At 43.4% G+C, this 23,104-nt stretch overlaps 1 protein-coding gene across 1 annotated transcript in view; it reads left to right on the plus strand.

The window, feature by feature from the left end:
* The window catches only part of KIF5C (kinesin family member 5C), a 164,710-nt gene that overhangs the window by 89,824 nt on the left and 51,782 nt on the right, over positions 1 to 23,104 (plus strand). The window contains exons 11-14 of the mRNA XM_030326755.1: positions 4,044 to 4,192; positions 14,183 to 14,358; positions 19,436 to 19,504; positions 21,667 to 21,873. Of these exons, the coding sequence (XP_030182615.1) occupies positions 4,044 to 4,192; positions 14,183 to 14,358; positions 19,436 to 19,504; positions 21,667 to 21,873 (601 nt within the window). The remainder of the gene's footprint in view (positions 1 to 4,043; positions 4,193 to 14,182; positions 14,359 to 19,435; positions 19,505 to 21,666; positions 21,874 to 23,104) is intronic.

Raw genomic sequence — 23,104 nt, forward strand, 5'->3', positions numbered from 1 at the left:
TAGAATGTTTGTTCTGTTTGAAAGAAATAATTCCACGCACAGAGATTCAGGTATCCCTCTTAGCGACTCTAGTTTATTCCATGATCTAGAAATCATTATATCTGACTTGATTTCTTTCTATGTCACTTTATTTTTAACTTTTTTTTTTGTTGACTGTAACATACATACAATAGAATGCATAAATTCAAGTATGCAACTCAATAAAGTTTTACAAATATATGTACACATAGAACCATCACCCAGTATCCTAGAAGCCTTTCTCTTATACCCTTCTGGTTAATACCCAGCTGTCAAGGGTGTCATCCTGACTTCTGTCAACATCAATTACTAGTGCCTGTCTTTGAACTTTGTATAAATAATGACATACACTACTGTTTCGTGTCTGGCTTCTTTTATATAACATTATAGCTTTGAAATTCACTACATTGTTAAGTATAGTAGTAGTTTCATTTTTCCTAGTTGTATTGTATTTCATTGCATGAATATAGCATATATTGTATCCATTCTACTGTTGATGGATATTTAGACTGTTTTCATTTATATTATAAGTGAAGTTACTATGACATTGTTTGTCGTGTCATTAGGTAAATATTTGTCCTCATTTCTGTTGGTTATGTATCTAGGAGTAGAATTGCTAACTCATAGATATGAGATATTCAGCATTAGCAGATAGTACAAAGACTTTTCCAAGATTCCTGGAATAATTTATACTCCCTCTAGTAGCACCTGAGTGTTATAGTCTCTGTACATTCTCACCAACACTTGGTATTATCAGTTAAAAATTTCTAGCCATTCTGTTGGGCGTGAGAAGTTATCTTATTATTTTATTTTACATTTCCCTGATGGCTAACCATGTTAGGTGTCCTTTTTGAGAATATTTATTGACACTTCTTTTGTGAAGTGCCTTTTCAAATCTTTGCCCAGTTTTTACACTAGTTGTCTGCTTTTTTATTATTGATTTATAGGGGTTATTTTGGGTTAAGTCTTTTATCAGATATATGTATTGCATATATCATCTCCCACTTTGTAGCTTATGTTTTAAGTCTTCGGATGGCGACTTTTAATGAAGGGGAGTTTTTAAATTTTAATTAAGTCAAATTACTTTTATGTCCTATTGAGAAATCTTTACCTACCACAGGTCTTAAAGATATTCTCCTGTTTTCTTCTAGAGGCTTTATTATGTTACCTTTCACATTTATGTGTATGATTTATCTGGAATAGACTTTTTATATGGTATTGGGGGAGTGGATAAAGGTCACACACACACCCTTCCTCCAGCACCATGTACTGAAAGGACCATCCTTTCCCTTTGTGCTGTATGGGCACCTTGTTGTAAATCAGATGACCTTGTAGGCTAGTATCTGTTTCTGGATGATCCATTCTGTTTCTTTTCTAAAGTTTCTGGACTATTCAGTCTCTGTTAATTACTGTGGCTGTATAATAAGTGCTGATATTCTACTCTTTAACTTCATTTTTCAAAATTGTCTTTGCTATTCTTAGCTTTTTTGCATTTCTTTGTAAATCTTAGAATCAGGTTGTTGATTTCTAAACACATATGCAAGCCTCCTGGGATTTTATTTGAGATTATTTAAAAGCTATAGAACAATTCTGGGAAGAATTGGCATCTTATCCAGTCAATGTTGGCTGATTTCTTCAAATTCTAGCTTTAGTGGATGGAAAGGCATTTGGGATGCCACTGTTCCGTTTGGAATGAAATGAAGTCTAGGGCAGTCGCATGAGACAGGGTTTCCCACCATTGTTAAGAGTTCCAAATGAGAGCTTGGATTTATATCTTCCCAATGCTCCTGTGGGTCATTTCTGTACCATTTGTGCCCTGCTCTGGGCCCTGGGACAGCGACCTGTTTGGACAACTGCAATGGGCTGTCTTTGCCTCTGGCTTCACACTGGGTTCTGCCAATGGGGAAAAACATGGGCAGGTTATCAGAAGAGAAGAAAGTGAGGTCAGGGTATTGGTTTTTTGGCTCTTCCCCTGCAGGGTCACTTTGGGTCGGCTGTGTCCTCAGATTAAAGGCTGTTACAGATGCCAGTGACCAACCACCTTCTTAGAGTTCCCTGCCTCGGTGGTGATGGTTCCCCACCACTGGTTTGGGGCACACATTGTTCATTGTTACTTCCCAACACCCTTCTCATACCTTTGGCAAATTCCCAAATTATGCAATAGAACAGGCCATCTGTTTCCTGCCAGTACCTTGATTAGTATGAAAGTGGAAGAAGAAGAATTTTCTGGACAGCTTAAAGGAATTTTGAGAATGAGGATTAGTTACGCCAGTGATAACCTTGCTGGGTCTGCTCACAACAGTGTACTTCCGGCTAAACTTGCCTGAGTATAGCAGGAAGGCTCTCTCCTTCTCTTTCTGGTATCACTGCAAATCATCAAGAGACTCTTTATGATTTAAAAAGTGAGACCAGTAGCCTCAAAGTGTACCCTTAAATGCCCACAAGCATTTTAGCCATAGGTCATTTTTCACTTTTTGACTTACTGAGTTGATAATGCACGCTGCAGTGTCCGTGTTTGCACAGAGAAGCATCCACACTGCCGGCTGAGGATGTTAGAAGGTGAGGTGAGAGTGTCAAGCTGGCATAGACTGACACTACTAATAAAATTGCCGCTATGTGAAAAATTAGAGTTGAAGCACTTCTGGGGACAGCAGCCTCAAGCTGCAATGAACGAGGGAGAACTTTACTAATTCTTAAGCGGAGTCTTACGCTGAAATCATTTAACTCCTCTTTTGACAGTTGGGTTATTTAGTTGTCTGCTTTAGGAATTAATTTTTGGAGTGACATCTGTAGCCCTGGTGCGGGCTGGTGAATTTCTTTCACTGAATTAGAAATCATGTCCAAAATGGCATTTCATGACAACAGTAATTAACCTGAATCACACATCAGATAATGCTGGCAAGTATGACAGTACAAGAACCTGTGGGAGTTTAAACTGGAAAAGTGAATAGCAAATAAAACAGAATATCACATTTTTAAATGAAGTTTTTGCCTTCTTAAGAAGTAAAGAGTAAGCGGGATCCTGCTGTGGTCAATTTACATTTCAGTCGGACACATCTGCTTGTGTGTTCATTTCTGTACAAAGCTGGGTGAATTGTGTCGTTTTTAGTATCAGCCAGAGCTGTCCTGACTTTGCTCTCATCAAGTTTCCCTTGAGTAACTGTCCAGACATCCAGTGTGGGGTCACATTCCCCAGTCATATGCCCTAGAAATTCACTGCATGTCTCATATTAGAAATGAACAGATGGTGGCCCTTAGACATATTTATTTGCCTCACACATTATTTTTCAAAATTGTCTTAAACTAGGCGATACAAATAAAATTATCAACTTCTGACTTTCTCTGAACAATGGGATGGACTGAGAACAGGGGCCCTCCACTCTTACACGGTGACAATCGCCTGTGACAGGGGCCTGTGCTCAGCGGGGAGCCTTGGTTTTACCTCGCTGGCCAAAAGTGGCTAAGTGACCCACCTGTCCCGGGAAACACGTGTTGGCATGTGTTCAACACAGCGAGGTTGATTGTAGGTACCAAATGTAAGAAAAACATCTGATTGCACTATTTCAGTCTGTGTATCGTTGACGTGAGAAACTATGCCCTACGAGGCCACAGACTTTGTCTCCATTGTCCTGACAAACCCCAGTGTTTCATAAATGTTAGTAAATGTTAGGATGGAAAGGAAACTCTTACATAAGAAGACGGACCTGGCAGAGGAGACTGCTGAATGCTTGAGAAAGACTATCACCATAAGTCAGGGCTGAGAACATATAACAGAGAGTGATGGCCCTGGGAGACAATTCAAATGAAAGTCCATGGGATTTAGGCTGGCAGGAGGTAAAGGAGAAAAGGAAATGGTGAGTTTAGAACCTTCGGGGCAGTTAGGAGGGTGATAGGTCCCAGGACCCCTTCTGCTACCCCAGTCACAGCCTTCTAATGTGAAAGCATTTGAGGCTTAATTGTATTCATGATTTAGGTAATGATAATAGCTACCCTCAGAATTTTTTCCCTTATGCTTTTGACCTCAGGGCTAAGACCATCAAGAATACAGTCTCCGTGAACCTGGAACTGACAGCGGAAGAATGGAAGAAGAAATATGAAAAAGAGAAAGAGAAAAACAAGACTCTCAAGAATGTTATCCAGCATCTGGAGATGGAGCTAAACAGATGGAGAAATGGTAAGGAAGAACGGAGAGGAAGAAAGAGGCACGGATGTGTGTTTTCCTTTTCCTAGGACAGCTGGCCTCCTGGGACACTTGGGAAGGACGGGATGAGGGTGGAACTTGGTCCTGCCTTGCAACAACCTGTGGAATGAGTGACGTTTTCTCATTGCCTGGCGTAGCTCCCCACCCGACCCCGTCACTCGGCTCACATGCATGCTTACTGTGGGCAAGCGACTATTTGCAAAGTTGCCTTAATCTATTTTCAATGAGATGCTCCCCTATCTGATTATTGTGCTTCCCTCCTGTAGCCATGTTTGAGGTTTAGAGGGCAGTGCCCGAGACGTTGTGGCTCAGATTGCTTTTGATTAAATGAAAAATGTCCTTCTCTCCTATGTGAGTTTTATAATTGATTTGGGGTTAAAAGTCCCCTCTGGCAAATATTTGCATTTTTTTTTTCTGGGCCCAACTGATCGTGCTCTGCTTCTTCAGAGACAGAAATAGAGGGCTCTTGAAGAAGCTCTGTGCTAAAATGGAGTCTTACAGGCTTGTTTCGTGACTAGCTTTTTTTCTTTTTCCCCAAAAAACATTCTCTTTGGTTTGTTCTACTCGAAGAAAATATCTCAGAGAGCTGACATGCACTGGGTGGGTGGGTTGTGGGTGAGGCGTTGAAGAGGGGTTTCCAGATCCAAGTGCGGGCAGATTATTTCAGAAATTTTAGCATTGTGATGAAGTTAGAAGGTAGAAGTCTTTCTATTTTTTAATTTATTTTTATTTTTAACTGAAATAAGCAGGTTGGTGTGTGTGTGTGTGTGTGTGTGTGTGTGTGTGTGTGTGTGTCAGGGCACAGTGGATAGCTGGAGATTCAGATTCTTTGCTGCTGTGTCCACTATGTATTTGAGGTGCTGCAGCCGACTTCAGTCTCTCTTGGGTGAGCGTAGGAGCCGCTATGCAGGAGCGGGATGGGACCCGCCAGTTTGTGACTGTAACAGCACAGTTAGTGGCAGACCGTCTTGTGAGTCCGTGTTTGCCACTGTGTTTTGCTAGGAAGGTGGGGTGTCAATGACCTACTATTTGATTGAAAAACAATTGTGAGGCAAACCAGGATCCAAGAGAGGTTCAAGAAGTGACCTAGTAGCCTAAATAACACGATGCTTTTTGGGAGATTTTCTAGCTGCACACGTGTTTTGAAAGCTGCTAGAATAATTGAATAATTCAGCACCTGGGGCCGATGCATGCTTCCTTGCAGTTTGGCAGGAGTAGGAGAGTGAGGAGGGATGGTTGGCAAGGCAGGGAGCGGCTGTATGAGGTTTTGTTCTATTTCTGGGATCCTCTCGGGTCAGTTCTCTGCTGGGCAACTGGAACATTCAGTAAAGCCTTTTGGTAAAGAGAGGGAGACTGGCCTTGGAACACTGTGGAGTGGACAGCTAGCCTTGTTTTTTTTCTGCCCCCTCTTGGCACCTGCCAGGCTCTCACCCTGCAGTTCTCGATCCCTCAACCAGCTCTGTCCTCTGGGGGCGGTCTCCCGCCCAGTTTGCCTAACTCCCCTTGTTGCCTGGGCACTCTCACCTTGCTTTTGGACTTTTCACTTGGCGTCATTTTAATTGTTGCCCTGCTCCACCCACCTTGCAGATCTACCTAGAAACACACTGTTTTCCGTGGCCTGCAGGGTGAGATCCTATATAAGTCCTTAAGTACATAATTGGGGAAAACTCACATATGGTTTCTGGCACATGATAGACTTCCATAAACGTATCACATAAACGTGTTTAGTCCAGCGCTGGAGTGGAAAGGGTGAGCTGTCAGTCATGGTCTGTGCCCTTACGGAGCTTACAGTCTGATAGGGAAGGCAGACTTCAGCCACAATCAATAAACATGTCTATGCTGCATACCTAAAAGAAAGCATAAGGTACTAAAAGGTATTATAACAGGGGCCCACATCTTGACTTGGGAGTCAGTGCAGGTTTCCCTCGGTAAGTGACCTAGGGAATAAGATCTGAGAGAAACAGAGCAGTTAGGAGCACCAAGGCAGAAGTGGGGGTCAGGGTGGAGGGAGCCACATTTACAACATCCCTGAGGGGATCCCTGAAGTGGGGAGGCAGCAGGAAGGCCAGTGTGGCGAGCCAGGGTGAGGCACTACTGGCCCGAGCTGGACGGGAGGGGTAGGCAGGCCTGTCTTCTGCAGGGCTAAATAGTCTTTGCTCAGGATTTTGGTCATTATGTGGGAAGCAGTGAGAAGCCCTTCGAGGATATTAAACTGAAGATCATATGATAAGATCTGCATTTTCAAAGCTCCATTGGTTGTGCTGGAGAATTGAGTAGAGAGGGTGGGAGGAGGGCCAGGAACAAGGATGGTCTTCCAGGGATGAGGCTGCGTAGTTGAACTGAGAGATGTGGAGATGGAAAGGGAGAGGCATGGCTGGATGAGAGACGTATTTAGGAGGTGAAATTAGCAGATCTTGGGGAGGAGCTGGCCATGGGAAGGCAGAGTGCCAAGTTTTCTGGCTTGCCGAGTTAGATGGAGGGTGGAACCATTCATCTAAACAAGAAACACCAGAGAGGAACCAGACTGGAGACCAGGGAGATGAGGAAGGGAGTTTGAGGTACCTGTGGCATAATCCAAGTGAAAATGTCAAATAAGTTAAGTCCAGAGGTCTAGAGCTCAGAGGCTCTGGCTGAGCTAAGGAAAGAAATGTGAGAGTTGAGCTTTAGGAAGTGCCTGAAGGCATAGGTAGGGGTGAGGTCCCCTATAGAGAGAGGGCAGGGAAGAGGAGAGGGAGAAAGTCTTGAGAGGGACCCCCCTCCACCACTGCCATGTAATCACTGAATGAATGTGATGGAGAAGGGGGATCTGCAGAGCTCTCCTGTTCTTGCCAGCTAACCTCTGCACATCTGCATTTTAAAGGTAATTTTTCTGAAAGCAGAAGTTTTCAAGTGTAGAGATCCACCTTCAGTGATACAGATTTCAGGCAGGACGGAGGCAGATAGAGGCATCGTGGAGCTGTCCTTTGACCAGCTGTGAGTTGAAGGATTATCTCAAGGATTAACTCCATGTCACATATACGACAAAACGGCCCTGGCTTTTTGTGATGTTCCTAGGCTGGCCGTGTAATCCGCAGGCAGCCCTTGAGGTTTTGACAGGCTAGAAGATGTGCCCAAGGTGACTCAGTCACTGACAGAGCAGGGATCTGAATGTAGGGCAGTTGAGTGCTGAGTTCATTGTCTCTCTGTTGTCTATGGAGCCTGCACATAGCCCTAGTGATTTGTGTTTGGGCCAGAGGAGTGTGACAAATGTCACCCCAGGAAAGAAGGGACTGGAAGCTTCTCAGCAGCGTCCCGTGCACCAGACCTAATTCCTCCTAGTCCTGAGAACATGGCTGGTTTGTGCCAACTGGAGAGCTGGGATTTTGAGAGGTGAAGAAGGAGAGCAGAGGTGACGCCCCCCCCACTAAAATCTAAGTGGCAGGATATTTCCAACTTTCTTTTGAAATTTGACACACACATTGGCTCTAAACTCTAGGAGTCAGCCACTTGTGGGCTGAACGCATTAAAGCAGCATTGTCCATTGTATGCATTCTCCGCTGGGAAAGAGCTTTCCATCCTTGCATGGTGTGTTTATAATCTGAAAAGTTTGGCTGCTCTACTCCAGCTGTGGGAGAGCAGGAGAGAGGGAATATAGCAGAGAAAAATTGTGCGTGTGTACCCACGCCTCCGCTTTTCCTTTTTTGCTGTTCTACAGAATGAGGGAGGACTACAAAGGAGTAGGAAAGGTAAAATAACACGATGTCTCGATGGCAAACCATGTAGAGTGAAGAAGTTGCTACAGTTGGCTGGAATGGGACCGTACCACAGGAGAGAGCATTTCCCGCTGAAGTCCTTCGAAGTTGTGAAATACGATCCTGTTACTTGCCTATAGGCAAGTTCTCCCCCAGACCCTCGCCAGTACAAGTTTTCAGTTTTCAGCTCCTTGTAGCTTAATGGGCTACTTTAGAATGAGAGCCTAGCAGTTTCCTCCTCTGGACAGAGTAGAACGTTGATTCTCAGAAGATGGCCTGGGATTCCTAATGTGTGTACCTACACCCAGCCTTAATTAATTTCTGCCATTGGCATTAAGGCCAGGTGGCTCAGGGCATGCGGGTGCTGGCCAAAGGGGAGGCCATGCCCTGTTTTTACAAAGAAGGCATAAGGAGAGCCACTCCATTCCTCACAGTGCCAGGCTCTTTGGGTTGCAAGGGACAGGAATGACCCTGCTTAGCTTAAACAAAACAGGAAAGCATTAGAAGTCTGTGGGTGACTCCCAGAACCAAAGAACAGCCGAGGAACCAGGCTCACCCGGCAAAGCTGGGGCTACTCCAGACACTCAGGCAACAGAGCTCTTAAGGGGTCACACCTGGCATGACTCCCCTCTTGAGTATTTTCCCCCTTCCTCGAATTATATGGTTGAGACCCAGACGCCCTGGGAGAGAGAAGGGGGATACTGTGGGGGGTGGTGTGCTTTGGTTGAGGAAGGCCAGGGCCCTCTGCTTCTCAGGCCTGTGTCTTCTGAGCAAACCTGCCTGCACTGGAAGATGTAATTCTTCACAAGGAAGTTGCGGTTCTGAAATGAGAATGGGCGTTCAGTGACTGGAAAACACCTGTCCGCTACGATCTGCTAGTGACATCTTGTGGGCTGAAATCGACTGACAGTCCTTTGAATCTGGAAGTTCTGCTGGCAGCTTCAGCCTCAGGAATTTTGTTCAGCCTACTTGCTTAAGGACAGATAGATGGAGTGGGCAGTTGCCAGAAGCAGGATTGTTTTTTTCCAGTTCTGTTGTTTGTTCATCATATGCATGGAAAAGACTTGAACAACCCTATAAATGGGGATAGACTTAGAGAGTTGGATTCAGAGTGAATTATGGCTCCCAGTTCACCCTGCAGCCATCTTCCAGTCTATCCAGAAGATTCTTAATGGGGAGGATGGGAAGAGAGGGCTGAAAGCCCAGGGCTGTGACCCTCGGAAGGGGGATGGGCGCACAGTTCCACGCACAGATCCCCCCATTGCTGTGGGGTCAGTCTTTACACATGCCTTCCTTTCTGATACTTCTTTCAATCTTGCCCTTTAAAAACCGGTCACATTTTACAAGGGCTTAAGCCAGAAAAGGAGGCCCTGAAAATCCAGGTGTCGAGGGTGCAGGGAAATGACCCGACAGAGAGTAGGACACCTCTGCCGTGTCTCTTGAATGATTAAATATAATATTAAGTAACAGAATGGATGTAGATTTACCCCATCTGCTGAAGTCATGCAAAGAAATTATTTCATCACAGCCTGGGAAGGCGTGGAAAAATCGGCAATCTCTAGAACAGATTTGTTTTCCAAATTTAAAACCTGCCAGGCCAGCAGGCTTGGTTTCCTAACTGGCTAAATCTGTAACGTGGAGTCTGATCTGGGGCTTTGTGGGACTGCGTGGCCTCCGTAGCTGGGATACAGTTTGCTCTTTTAGCAGTAGAGATGTCGAAGATGCTGTCCACCCCCCACCCCCACCCCCCTGCCCTGGACTCCTGACCGTCGCAAAGGTTAGCGTTTCATTTGAGAGATCCCATCTGTTAGGCTCTCTTCCTTCTTTTGAGAGCACGGCTCAACACGAGTAGAAATACTGCCCACTAAGAGAATGGTGTGGGCTAGTCAAGAGGTCAGGAATGTAAAGAGATTCTAGAGTCCTATGTGACCAGTTTATTATAAAATTACTCTAGAAGGGATTAGAGAATGTCTTAAGCTGCTTACAATATTTTTAGGAACTAGGGTGAGAGATGCTATTTGTGTGCAAAATAATCCCATAAAGGAATGACTTTTTTTTTTTTTTTTAAACCACACATTTATATAATGACATCTTGTAGCCAGCTGCTCTTACCCATCTGGCAACTTAAAGATTTCCTTTTAGTTTCTTTGATATAGAAATTACCTACCATTAGGTCTGCCACTGGGCCTCTTTAATTGGTACTAAAAGAGAGCACCTCCTTTGCCAGATCTGCTGTGGTTTCTGACGGAAGCTGTGAGTGACCAGCAAATCTCTGCCCCTGGAGTTGCAGAGAGAATGCAATTACCTTTCTATGTTCTCCAGAGGCTTTAGGGACTCAATTTATGAAAAGGATAACTAGCTCGTTGCTATTTCATGTGTGAAATTTTAATGAATTACTGGCAGTCTAATGGTTTTCTTCTTCTTTTTTTTTTTTTGAAAAAAACAAAACACTAAAAAGCCTGTTTTAGAATTTTTAACTAATAGCCCTAACGAGTATTTTTGATCAGTCTGTCATTCTTGTTTATTGCAATTGATGGATTTTTGCTTTTTTGTAGGAATGTGATTTATGCCCTCGGGGGGTTTCATTTTATAATTAAAATGCTCTGCAAACCTTGTAGGTGTGCTCTAAGCGAATGCTCCTGTGTACACACAAATCTTTTTAGTCCTTACAGGTAATTACATCTGACAATAGGAAATGCCAGAATGCTTATTTAAAGAAGGGAAAGGATTCTAATGGAAGTGGGGGGAGTTTTCGTTGTAAAAAGTCCGATGCTTTACAATTTTATAAGCTCTTTCCCTATAGACAGCAGGTACAAAGCCTCAGGGGATGAACTAAGAGAAATTTGCTTTTAATGCGAAAAAGGGAATAAAAATAAAAATAGATGCTCATCTTCATTTGGTGGTCCTTTTCCGGTCTCCCACCACCAGATTTCAGGACATTTTTTTTTTCCTCCAGGGTTTGTTTGCAGCTGTCTGCCTTGTTACAATCAGTTGTTCCGTAATCACCTCGTGGGGGCTTCTCCAGAGACTGAGTCCACTGCAGTGCAGGGAATATTCTCGATTAACGTGGTGAGATTGCCATGGAGACAGATTGCCTAGTGTCAGGTCTCGCGTAGTGTTGGGAATTTACAACCCCCAGACGTGTTTGTGAGCTGGACAGTGTAGTTACCAGGGACACTTCTGGAAGTCATTTTCTCGGTCCTTTGAAGGGTAGCAGTGTTTGGGAAAACCAGCTCTTGGTTCCTCTCCAGGCAGGAGCTGTGCTCTCCCACAGATGCCTGCTGCTTTTGTTCCTGCGTGTTGCTGCTTTGTTCTTCTCGGCCTGAACGGCTGCTGCAAAAAATAATCCTGACTGCCTGACCTTTGGAATATAAACTGGGAAGAGCACCTTGTTTAGATGTAGCTTTGTGGGGGATATGTTGATGCTTTGATTCAGAGAATTGTTCAAGACAAACCAGAAAGTCTGCTATAGGTTTCAAATATTGTTTTAGTAACAATAAAAATAAACCTGGAAGGGACTTTTGTAGCTACATTGTGTTTTATTTTTGGAACTGAGCTACAGCCACAAAGGTATTGTGAAGACCTCAGGAACAGTAATCTCAGAATAAGTAAAAATAATTTATCTGCAAAGCCTGGAGAGTTGACAACTCGTTAGGGAGAGGAGGAGATAAGAGATGGACTTTAAACCATAATACCTTCAGCGTTTTTTCACATATACTATTTTAATTAAATCTTTAGAACAATGCCGTGTCAAAGGCATTATTTTCTCCTTTACAAAAAGCAGATGAAGAAGTTAAGCAGGAGATGGGCTGGTGATTAATTAGATCAGTTAAAAGGTGTAGTGTGGCTCAGCGTCCCAGCACAGCACTGGAGATGTTAATGAGGTTTGTTGATTACTTTCAGGGTGCCTCGTAGCAGCGTTGGTTGTTTGCTGAACTGCTCTATTCTTGGACCCCTCTGGTACTTAGTGATGCTGTGATTGCTTTAGGGTCACTTGCCGCTAGGTTATAGGGGTTCATCCCTGGCTCCTACCCACTCACATGGATCAAAACATGCCCTGGGCGGCTCCTTAGCACACCCCAGCCTCATAGTGGCACTGGCTCTCGGCCATGTGGAACCAAAGAACACAGGGACTATGTCTCTTCCAGATGTGTTTGTATCTTGCGTCTGTCTTGGGGCAAGTTGGCGTAGGATAATAGGATCATATTCTGGCTGATTTCCGGTCTAGTACAGTTAAGAAATTCACCTTCATCATGCTTAAGCTGGAAGATTAAACTTATGCCATACTGGAATGCCCTGTTGACAAAGTTCAGAAGGTAGAGCTGAAAAATTTGAGATACGGTCATAACCCAAATAGGAGAAGGATTTACCAAAGTGTTGGTGGTAAATTTCTCTGGAGAAGGAATAGAATTGGGAGGTAGGGGTGAAGGAGGGCTTTAGAGTTTTTGTGTATATAATCTATGGTTAGACAAAGATATATTTAAGTAAAACAAAACAAAAAAGTCCTTAGGAACTAGAATATGGTACTGCTTTGACAGCCTGTGGATTTAGCAGGCTGTAGAGAATATAGATCCTTTAATTGGATGAGGTCCAGTCTGCGCACTGAGGTCGTTGATGGATGTTTTAAACCAGGAATTGGAACTGAATGAAATATTGATTTGGTTCAGGTTCAGTTCAAAGGCTACTCTGATATTCTGGTTTTGTTTCAGGTCAATAATTTTAGAAAAAGGCACAGGTACAGTACAGTCTAGTTGAGCTTTAGAAGGAAAAAGGGTTGGCTCAGTTTCTATTCAGCAAAGGAATTGTTTATTCCAGGTTTTGCTTCAAATGGGACTGGTGAAATCATTGGATGTTAATTTTTTTTGACAGGAGAGTCTTCCTACCATTTTGTAATTATCAAGGGAGATAATGGAACCTGAAGGAGCAAAGCTAAGCCATCACAAAGCGTTTTGTTTATGTTGAGGTAAATGTGTGCAGTGTTCAGGTGGCTTTCTTGACGCATGATGCATACTGTTCATGAAGCCATCGATTAGGGGATCCAGTTCTGTCTTTTATTATTTATTTATTTATTTTTAATTTTTTGGGAGAAATTATTTCTGTCTTAGGGCAGTTTTCCTGGGGACTTTCCACCAAATGCATTTTAGGGGCTGAGAACTGGGTGAGGCTTGGAACACTGCAGACACTCAGTGATTGTAGCAAACTGAGTGTGAAGTTGATGGTAAACACTGTGATGGAAAAGTATGTTTGGTTTTGCTTTGCTTTCCAAAAAGATGTTTGAGAGACTCAGTTGGGCCACATGGTTTTCATAGAATCCTTTTTCTGTGGCCTGTCTTTGCAAGGTGATTTTCTCAATGGGGTGGCCACTGACCAGCTGGAGAACTTCACTTTTTCCCTCAATTTGAGTTGTCAGATTTGGTAATGCTGTCTCCAAAGGCCTCAACAAAAGGCCATTCTGTAGATCGAGAAGGGCTGTGTGCTACTTTGCAAACTTAGAAGTGGTAGGCAGGGTCTCTGCACGATATTCTGGATTGGCTGCTTCTTTTTTTCTTGGGTCTACTTGACATCATAAGAAATTATTCTATTTGAACTCTCCAGATGAGCCAATTAATTCTGACCTCCTAGGGGAGAGGATGGTAGTAGGATGTGTGTTTATGCTATGTCAGTCAGAGCTCCTGGGTCCAGGGCTACCCTGGTTTTCTCCTTCAGATTCAGGGACTCTCAGATTCAGAGGATTATGGCCCTGCAGTGTTCTTGTCAATAGTGGTGAATTTGTTCCTTGATTTGGCTGTTTCTCTTAATGAAACAGTAACCTAATTAATTGGTAATTAGGATACCTCAGAGGTCTGTTTCCCTGTGAATCAACCACTACATAGAATATGAGTCTAATAAAGCCCCAGAATATTCCCCAACAAAAGGAAAGTGTATGCAAAAAGTTGTGGATGTCATTGCAAGCTGGATTAGTTAGGAGCTTGTGTAGTTGATGGAGCCAGTGTACTTAAGTGATGCATCACAAGAGGGAGTATTATATAGTCCTCCTCTTCCTTAGACTAGTTTGGCCAATTAACTACAACCTTTCCTGTCAAATAGAAAGAACACAAGCTATGACTCTCTACAACAGCTCTTTATTGTGTTCTCCATGTCTTTTCACGGGAGTGACTATTTTTGGAATTCTTCCTGTAGGGTTGCATGCTGAATTTCTTCAATCCCCAACTCCTCTCGTTGTGCTTTGCAGGAGAAGCTGTGCCTGAGGATGAACAGATCAGTGCTAAAGACCAGAAGACCTTGGAGCCCTGCGATAACACCCCCATCATAGACAATATTGCTCCTGTTGTTGCTGGCATCTCTGCAGAGGAGAAAGAGAAGTACGACGAGGAGATCTCCAGTCTCTACAGACAACTGGATGATAAGGTCTGTAGCTGAAGATTATGGTCCTCACTCTGGTACAAAGATGAGAGGTGGCAGGTTCTAGACTGATTAGCCAGAAGCAGCTTCAAGCCCTGTGGGGGTGCTGATTTAGGGCTCCGGACTGATGTTTATGCCTGTCTTCCTAGTATCTACCCTAGCTCTTGATTGGGCAGACTCAGGGAACCTAGTTCATGTGGAATGGAAGCTTTTATGGAAGTTTGATTGGAAGACTAGAGAGTTAGTCTAGATAGACAGAGTCTTCACTTCTGGACATTATACCGGGGCTAATCACTGCAGGAGAGTGGGGGTGGTGTAAGCGTGCATGATCTTTGTTTCATTGTCCCTTCTGTTCTTCTCTGGGCCTCTGCCTCACCTCTTGAAACTCCAACAGTAGTGCCAGCTATAGGGGCAGGGTGGTGGCTCCTCAAGCGAAATGTGTACTTTCATCATGCAGCTCTAAGGCCCTGGGTGAGGAACCAATGGTCGCGGTGTGTGGTCTGACAGGTTTCCTTTACTGGTAAATCTGTTTTCAGGGGCATACTCTTGAACGAAGTGGTTTGAACACGCTGGTTAGGGATGTCCAATTTTATGGTACACTCTGGGACTCAAGTAGTCATGTAAATGCACAAGATGGAACAGAGGAGAAGAGGCCTTGGAGAATGCTGTGCACCATTAATCCCCAGTGAAGGTCGGGTTAGGGATCCCAGAGGCATAGGAAATTAAATTGATGTTTCACGTGATCTTGGCATATTGCCCTTGGAATATTCTTTTTTTTTTTTTTTTTTTTTTTTTTTTTTTTTTTAATTTTTTTTTTTCAACGTTTATTTATTTTGGGACAGAGAGAGACAGAGCATGAACGGGGGAGGGGCAGAGAGAGAGGGAGACACAGAATCGGAAACAGGCTCCAGGCTCCGAGCCATCAGCCCAGAGCCTGACGCGGGGCTCGAACTCGCGGACCGCGAGATCGTGACCTGGCTGAAGTCGGACGCTTAACCGACTGCGCCACCCAGGCGCCCCGCCCTTGGAATATTCTAAATCCTTTCAGTTCATTTCATCAAGGTTGCTGGTATTTTTAGTCCAATTTAATCTTTTCTGTTGTGGTGCAGCTCAGAGTGTTTGGGGACACCTCTGGTTTGTCTGAAACAGCTTTGTTATGTTAACATTGCCATTAATCTTACCAGCCTGTCTATTCTGAGTGAGGCTCCGTCTGTATCTGTATCACCTTTACAAGCAGAATGTGAAGCTAGTTCTGCTTATCTGTGACCCTGGGAATTCGCATTGTGACGACAGAGTTAAACTGGGGGGACCGTACCTTTTTGGTAACCTATTTAATGAGACATTCACACCCAAGAGAGCTGGGCTAATTGCCCTTTAGGTGCTTGACACACTGTTATCCTTCCATTTCTAACCAGATATTATTATGCAAAACCTCAAAGTCAGAGAAAAAGGAGATCAATAGTAAGTTAACAATGTATGCAATTTCTTGATTTCTCCAGAGAAATGCTATTGTTTTAACATACTGTGATTTTTTTTTTCATTTTAGAATTGATGGGTTCATTTTAGTAATCCCCAGAGAATTTTGAATGAGGGATGATGACCTGATTCTCTACTCTGTTCTCTATGAATAGACTCCTGTCATGGTTGGAATGGGGATCATTCACCTTGGTAGCATGAGCAAATTTCATTGATCTGAGAGAGACTTTAGAGTCTTAAATGCAGCTCCTGAAATGTAGTGATGAGGACTGGGTCCGAGTGAGGAAAATGCCATGCCTTGGGGCTTTTTGGTTGGTAGCTGGCAGAGCTGACCCTGGAGTTTCTGCCCCCTTATGACCAGCCCAGAACACTTCCTGTTGTATTATTCTCCGATGGCGTATGCTTTGAAGACCCTCAAACGCACACATTTTGAGGTTAGCATTTGTGGTCCCTCATAGGGGGTTGCTGAGATCGGAGAGAGCACTGAGCTCCTTAGCCCTAGAGGGCACCAAAGCTGGTGGTTTGACCTTAGTGACTACCCGTGGTCTGCCTCATTATGTCTTTATCAGCCATCATTGTTATTTGTCCTCCTCTTAAAAGTTCTAGAAGGTATTTCATGCTTCTGATGAGATAGGTGGTTTGGATGAGATAGGTGGTTTGCCATGTTTGGAACATGGCATCTTCATAGATTATTGAGTGGTAAAGCTGAAAGCATCTGGATCCAGATGAGAAGCTAGCCCAGGGTGGTTATGTGACTCCCTCGAAGTTCACATTACCTGCAGAGCAGGAATGAAGCTGTGTATCTTCTGGCTCCCGAGTCCTGTGGTCATCCTGTTCGGTCTTAGCCCTTTAAACGAGGGACTTGTCAACCCTAATCATTTAGGGTTTAGAATGTGGTGGGAGAAAGGCTACATGGTCTCCTCCCAGCTGCCCCCTCTACCCCTCTGTGCTGTCTCTCCAAGGATCTAAGGACAGGTACTGTCCAAGGCAGTGCTGTGTGATGGAAAAGCATACACTTTTGAGTCAGACCTGTGTCTTAATAATGCTGAGACTTGGGCCGATGAACGGCCTACCCAGCTGAAGTTTTCTTTCTCATCTTCAACACGGGCTCATATCTGTTAACACCCCAAAAAAGTTGCAGTGGGAATTAAAAGTTTCTAGTGTGTCACAGTTGCTCAATAAATAGTTTCTTTCTCTTCTGGGTTCTGTTTGCTTGAGGGAGAATCCCACCTTATGTGGTATCAGAGGTGGGGGGTGCAGAGATGAGTTATGAGCAGACTTAAAAGATGAGCAAGTTGGTGTTGGCACTGTCTCCTTTATTCCTCGTCTCCTGCCATCCTCATGCTCTAGTGGAAATGTGTGAGAGGAGTTCAGTGCAAGTAGAAATAGAAGTTGAACCTCATTTCACTGAGTACCATTGCAACAAAAACATTTTTATAATTAAAGGTGGCCAGTGATGGGCTGACAAGTCACCATTTCACATGTAAGAAAATCCAGGAACAAGAATATTTTCTGAAAAGTGCTTTGAAATCTGTTGCATATGGACTAGCTCTTAATAGTCAGACTAGCTTAATAGTCAGACTGAGCACGTTCTAAGAAGTGCACTTGAATGTGTAGCTGTGGACTGCACGGCACATTGTATTCTGAAAGTTTTGAAAAAAAAAAAAATTTAAAGATCAATTCCTTGGAGAAGTTGCCTTAACAAAGCGTTAAGTGTAGTTTTGGAAATATCTCTGGTACAAGTGATTCATGTCCTTATAATGTAATCCTGTTCTTCACATCTTTCCCAGACGGCCTAGTGGCCCTGGGTTTCTTACTGTACCTCAGAAATCACTGCACCTGGCTTGTCACCTGTTGCGGAGGAAGGCTGCGTCTTCAGGCTTTGAAATGAACACAGTGTGAGAACAAAGGGCTGGCTCCACCGTTCTGCTTCTCTTGTGATTTATATCGCTTGTAGCCATTGCTTATGTGTCCCAGGGGAAGGGATGGCAGCTCCCTGATGTTAAACTCCTGGAGTCTTTTATGTTAAGTTGTTTAATATTTATGTGCCAAGGAACATAAACACAAAGTTGTTCCTGGTAACTGACACTCTTAAGTTTATAAAGTAGAAGAGAAAATATGCCCTACAGAATAGTCTCCTAGTTGTGCAAGTACCATTTTCTGGCAGTTTCACTCTGGTGTAATTTCCCTAATTCTCTTGCCAGAAACCGAATTTGGGGAGGAGAGTCATGAGTATTTTGTTGAACCATTAAAGAAACATTGATGTAAAAAGTTCAGTAGAAACGGGGTCTCCCCAAACAGGGAAATAAGACCAAAAGATGTTCTACACAAAGGAAGATGAGATACAGATCCTGTAATACTGATTTTAGAATTTTCTTGCTCTGTGGAAAGCATTCGTCGTGATGCTGAGTCAATCTGATTTAAATGGAAGCATAGACACGACCAAACAGCCTAGAGAATATCCTGTGGAAAACTGAGGTCCTGCGCGCCAGGCCCTTGAGTTCACCCCTCTCACCTCACCCCCGGAAAAGGCGGAAGGCTCAGTGCAGGTTTTCATGGGCTGTTATGAGAACGCCTGGGCCACACCTGGCACAAAGAGCGACCCCATAATACCGAATCTGACTCTGCTTGGGGTTTAGACCCTGGAAGTGTGATCCAATAGGATTTCCTCCTGTGTTTACGGGAGGCGCACTTGGGAAGCCAAGTTGCTCTTCACAGGCTAGGCTTCACATTTGCATCTGAATTCATGAAAATCTTTGTAGTGAAGACTGAGCTTCCTGCTGTTAAGTGTTGTCTGCCCGCTGCTCTGCCCACACTGGCTGGCTGGTGTCTGGGAGAGGCAGAGACGTTTGCGCTGGGCAGTGAGAGGTGGACAGCTCTGGCTTTTGTGGCCGCAGCACCTAGTGGCAGAAAATGAGAGTGAGGGAAGCAGATTTGTCCGTGGGCAGATCATTTCCCACTTCAGTGACAGGCGGGAAAGTAAGCATTAACTTTCTGCACCCCCCACTTCCTTCAGTGTTTTTGTTTTTTTCAAGTGGTAAGAAAATTAACTTCTAATCAAGGGGGAGATCTGCTCATGCTGAAGATTAGTTCTCTAGTGAATGTTTTTCCAGTGTCTGTAAGTAAGAGATTTGAAGTGGAAATACTGGTCTCTCCTACCGATCACGTGGCAGCATTCCTGGTCACTGATGTGTTTGATGAGATTTGGAACGTGAATATATTACAGTGCAGATGGTTAGAAATTCACTCCCTTATTTTTTCTTAGCATCTTTGAATTGGGAGGGATAGCTTCAAAGTCCTTTCTGATTCCCAAACCCTGGATCTCTGATTTCTGGATGAGCAGGAATTGAGTTGAATGTGTAGGATATTATATATCCCAGAGTACCCAGATGTTTCATCTGCTGAGAAAGGCGGAGAAAGGAGGTACTTTAACCAAATCAGGACCTCAGAGTCAATCTCTCATCTATGGGGGAAGAATCACACCATTCCCTTCATCTTATTAGCAAGCCTACAGCTGGCGTCCTGCTATCTGACTGTCGTCGGGAAGCCAGGATATCAAAAATGACATAACTAACCCCAAAACATTAAACATGATGTTTCGTTTCAGGATGATGAAATTAACCAGCAGAGCCAGCTGGCTGAAAAGCTAAAGCAACAGATGTTGGATCAGGACGAGGTAAAGAATGCAATAATTTTTTTTTTTTATGAAGTTCTCTTATTACTCTTTGTTGTTGACATTTGTTCCAGAAATTTAATTTGCACAGAATTTTTTCAAAAATCATTGAATCATGTGGACATTTCTTGGTAGATTTCCTTTGAATGCCTGTTAAAAGCTGAGTTTAGAAAATGAATGTCTGACTTTGTAGACCTCTGAGGTTTTGAGAGTGCATAGCTGGTTGCTACACTTAGTCTTTGAAGAGCAGAGATAAAGGAGTTCTGTGATTGGACAAGGACGATTCTAACTCCTCATACCCAGCGCCTAGCACTCCCATTTCTTGCTGTTTTAGTTCTTTTCAGCTTTGCAAATCAGCCGGCTCAGGTCTTTGATATATACTGTGTTCTTGTGCTACCTTGTAGGAGGTAAAAAACCAAAAAAAACAAAAGTAGAGATAGAGGGGAGGAGAAGGCAAAGAGGAAAGGGCTCAATTAGTATGTGTTTGATATAGTAAAAAGGAGGCAAATTGGTTTCAGTCTTTCCCTGGATGGTGTTGAGTTCTCCAGTGAATGTCCTTATTACATTGTGTTTTGCCAAGTATTTAACAAACAGGAACCCAAACAAAGGATAGATAGCCAGTCCGTCAAACATAGATGATTAGTTTCTCTTGCTGAGGACCACCTAAGTATTTTTTCTCTTTTGTGCTTTAGGGTACTTTCTGCTTTGTTGCAAAAGTGCTACGGATTGGATTACATGATACAGTTCCAGCAGGTGGCTTGAGTTCATGTCCGTAGTCCCAGCCTTCCCATAGACCTAATTCTCTCTATAACCATTCCTTTTTCTTCCTCTTTGCTTCCCTTCATCACTTCAGGACAATGATTATACCACCTGTCCAAACACTTCCCTTGGCAGGGAGATCATCTATGCCTTTGCAGTCAGACCAACCATATTTAATTGATTTTCCTCTTTTTTTTTCTTTTTTCAACGTTTTTTTTTTGTTTTTTTTTGTTTTTTTTTTGGGACAGAGAGAGACAGAGCATGAACGGGGGAGGGGCAGAGAGAGAGGGAGACACAGAATCAGAAACAGGCTCCAGGCTCCAAGCCATCAGCCCAGAGCCTGACGCGGGGCTCGAACTCACGGACCGCGAGATCGTGACCTGGCTGATGTCGGACGCTTAACCGACTGCGCCACCCAGGCGCCCCCTCCTCTTTTTTTTTCATAATTAAAAATTTTTTTTTAATTTTTAAAAGAATTTTTAACATTTATTCATTTTTGATAGAGATAGAGCACGAGTAGGGGAGGCGCAGAGAGAGGGAGACACAGAATCTGAAGCAGGCTCAGGGCTTCAGGGCTTGAACCCATGAACTATGAGATCATGACCTGAGCCAAAGTTGGACGCTCAACCAACCGAGCCACCCAGGCTCCTGAATTGAGTTTCCTCTTGCCTGTAGTTGAGTTTTTCATCTGCTCAGTGTCTCCTGCCTTCTTCCTCCCTTTTGATTCCTTTGCATCTCCAACTTGGTACAATTGCCTATGATAAACTTCCTTGTTGTTACATTTCAAACTCAGTATTGTTTTTCTATACAGCCAAGGCAATATCTGTTCTGATAGGAAAATCAGAAAACACAGTAAGCATGAAGATAATGAAAATATCCACAAGCCTACTCATTCACTTTTAACTAATGTGAATGTTTGGGATATATTCTTCTATACACTCATGATCAGTATTAAGAAAAATTGGCAATTGCTTTATACTGTTTTGGTTGGCTCTGAAATGGACCTGTTACAATGTGAAATAATGGTAACGTTAAAAAGCCAAGTGGTATTATTGTCATCCTCAGAGATGATTCCCTTCATTCTTTGTTCACCATTTGGAATAGCCAACCAGCCACAGAGTGGGGTGATTTTTGATGTGTTATCAGTTCTTTGAGTGAAGCCTACCTAGCTTTAAAGTTAAAGAAAAAAAAAAAAAAAACCTAAAAACACTAGAAAGAAAAAGAAACAGATACTTGAAACCTCATGCTATTTTTTTTTTTGTTTTGGCATCTGTATATATAGTAAGGTTTCTAGGCATCCTGAGCATCCTATATCTGTTTTTAAAGTTACTTTATTTTGGAGTGAGCCCAGAACATAAACACTTGAACATTACACTCACCAGTTCTATGCCATCTCATTTCCCCAGCTTTTGGCTTCCACAAGAAGAGATTATGAGAAGATCCAGGAAGAACTGACACGTCTCCAGATTGAAAACGAGGCAGCCAAAGATGAAGTGAAAGAAGTTCTCCAGGCTCTGGAAGAGCTGGCTGTCAATTATGACCAGAAGTCCCAGGAAGTAGAGGACAAGACCAGGGCCAATGAGCAGCTGACAGATGAGCTGGCCCAGAAGACGGTTGGCACATTTGTGTCTAGGGGGGTGGGACTTTTCCGTTGCTGTTCCTGTACTTATGTTGATCTGTTGACAGACACTATATAGGAAGGCAGTTGGCAGAATGGTTCTTCAGTGTTAGATACATTCTCTGAAATCCTCCAATAATTGAAATGGTAGTTCATGTAGGTGACGTTTGTCTACACATCCCCGAACTGCATATTGTTTCATATCCAGGGGATTTATAACATTAGCACGGATGCCTTGTGAATAGTCAAGAGCATGCAGACTTTGGAGCCACAAAAATCCTTGTTAAAATTTCGACTTTATAACTATTAGGCCTTAATGAACACAAGTAAACTTCATGAGTATTTGTTCCCTTATCCGTTAATAACATACACCTTTCAGTGGCAATTTGTATAAAGCACTTAGCACAGACCTGTGCATATGCTACAATACCAATAGATAAATCTCAAAATGTTATATAAACAAGTGAGAGTAGGTGACCGAAGGAAGGTGTGGGTTTCACTCTTGTTTGTACCCTCCTGATGGAAACTCATTCCTTCCACACAGTTTCTTGTCCTAGCCTAGGACTGATTGTCCTGATGTGTTTGTCATCCTGTTTTACATCAGTGCTTCAGTCTGCATATTTCCTAAATTTCAGATTCTCCCAAAGATGCCACAGGTTCTGCACAATGAGCTGGTGGCAGCAGGGACAGGGAGCACTTGGTGACGTGGCTGGTGGCAAGATGTTTCCATTTTGTCCTTTTCTACTTGGAAAATGGGTGGTGGGAAACCGAGTGGCTCTAACTGGCTGCCCTTGGCACCTTGGCCCAATGGCCTGCTATCATAGGATTGTGCCTAGCCTGCTTTATGGAAGACTTCCAGTCCTCCCAGGCAAGGGGTAGCAGTTGGTGCAGGAAAGCTCTAACCTGCTGACTGTACAGCTGATGAAAAAGGCTCCTAACTCCGTATATTCAACTGCATGAAGGAAGACGTTAAAATGGCTTTCCAAGATGTGAACTATTTCTTCTGTGGGTTTTAAAAACAAAACGAAGTAAGTGGTGGCAAAACCAAAAAAGAAACAGAAAACAAACCAGAAATCACTTAGGAAAGGAGGAGGCTTAGATTTTCTCTGCTTACTCTTTTCTACAGGATTCTTTAATTAGTCCTTCATATTATTTGCTTCTCAAAATGATGGAACATTTTCCATAATAAGGTCCTTATTTTCTGCCAAGCCAAAGTATTACTAGAC

The sequence above is a fragment of the Lynx canadensis genome, chromosome C1 (genome assembly GCF_007474595.2).
Source record: "Lynx canadensis isolate LIC74 chromosome C1, mLynCan4.pri.v2, whole genome shotgun sequence".
Classification (NCBI taxonomy): Eukaryota; Metazoa; Chordata; class Mammalia; order Carnivora; family Felidae; genus Lynx; species Lynx canadensis.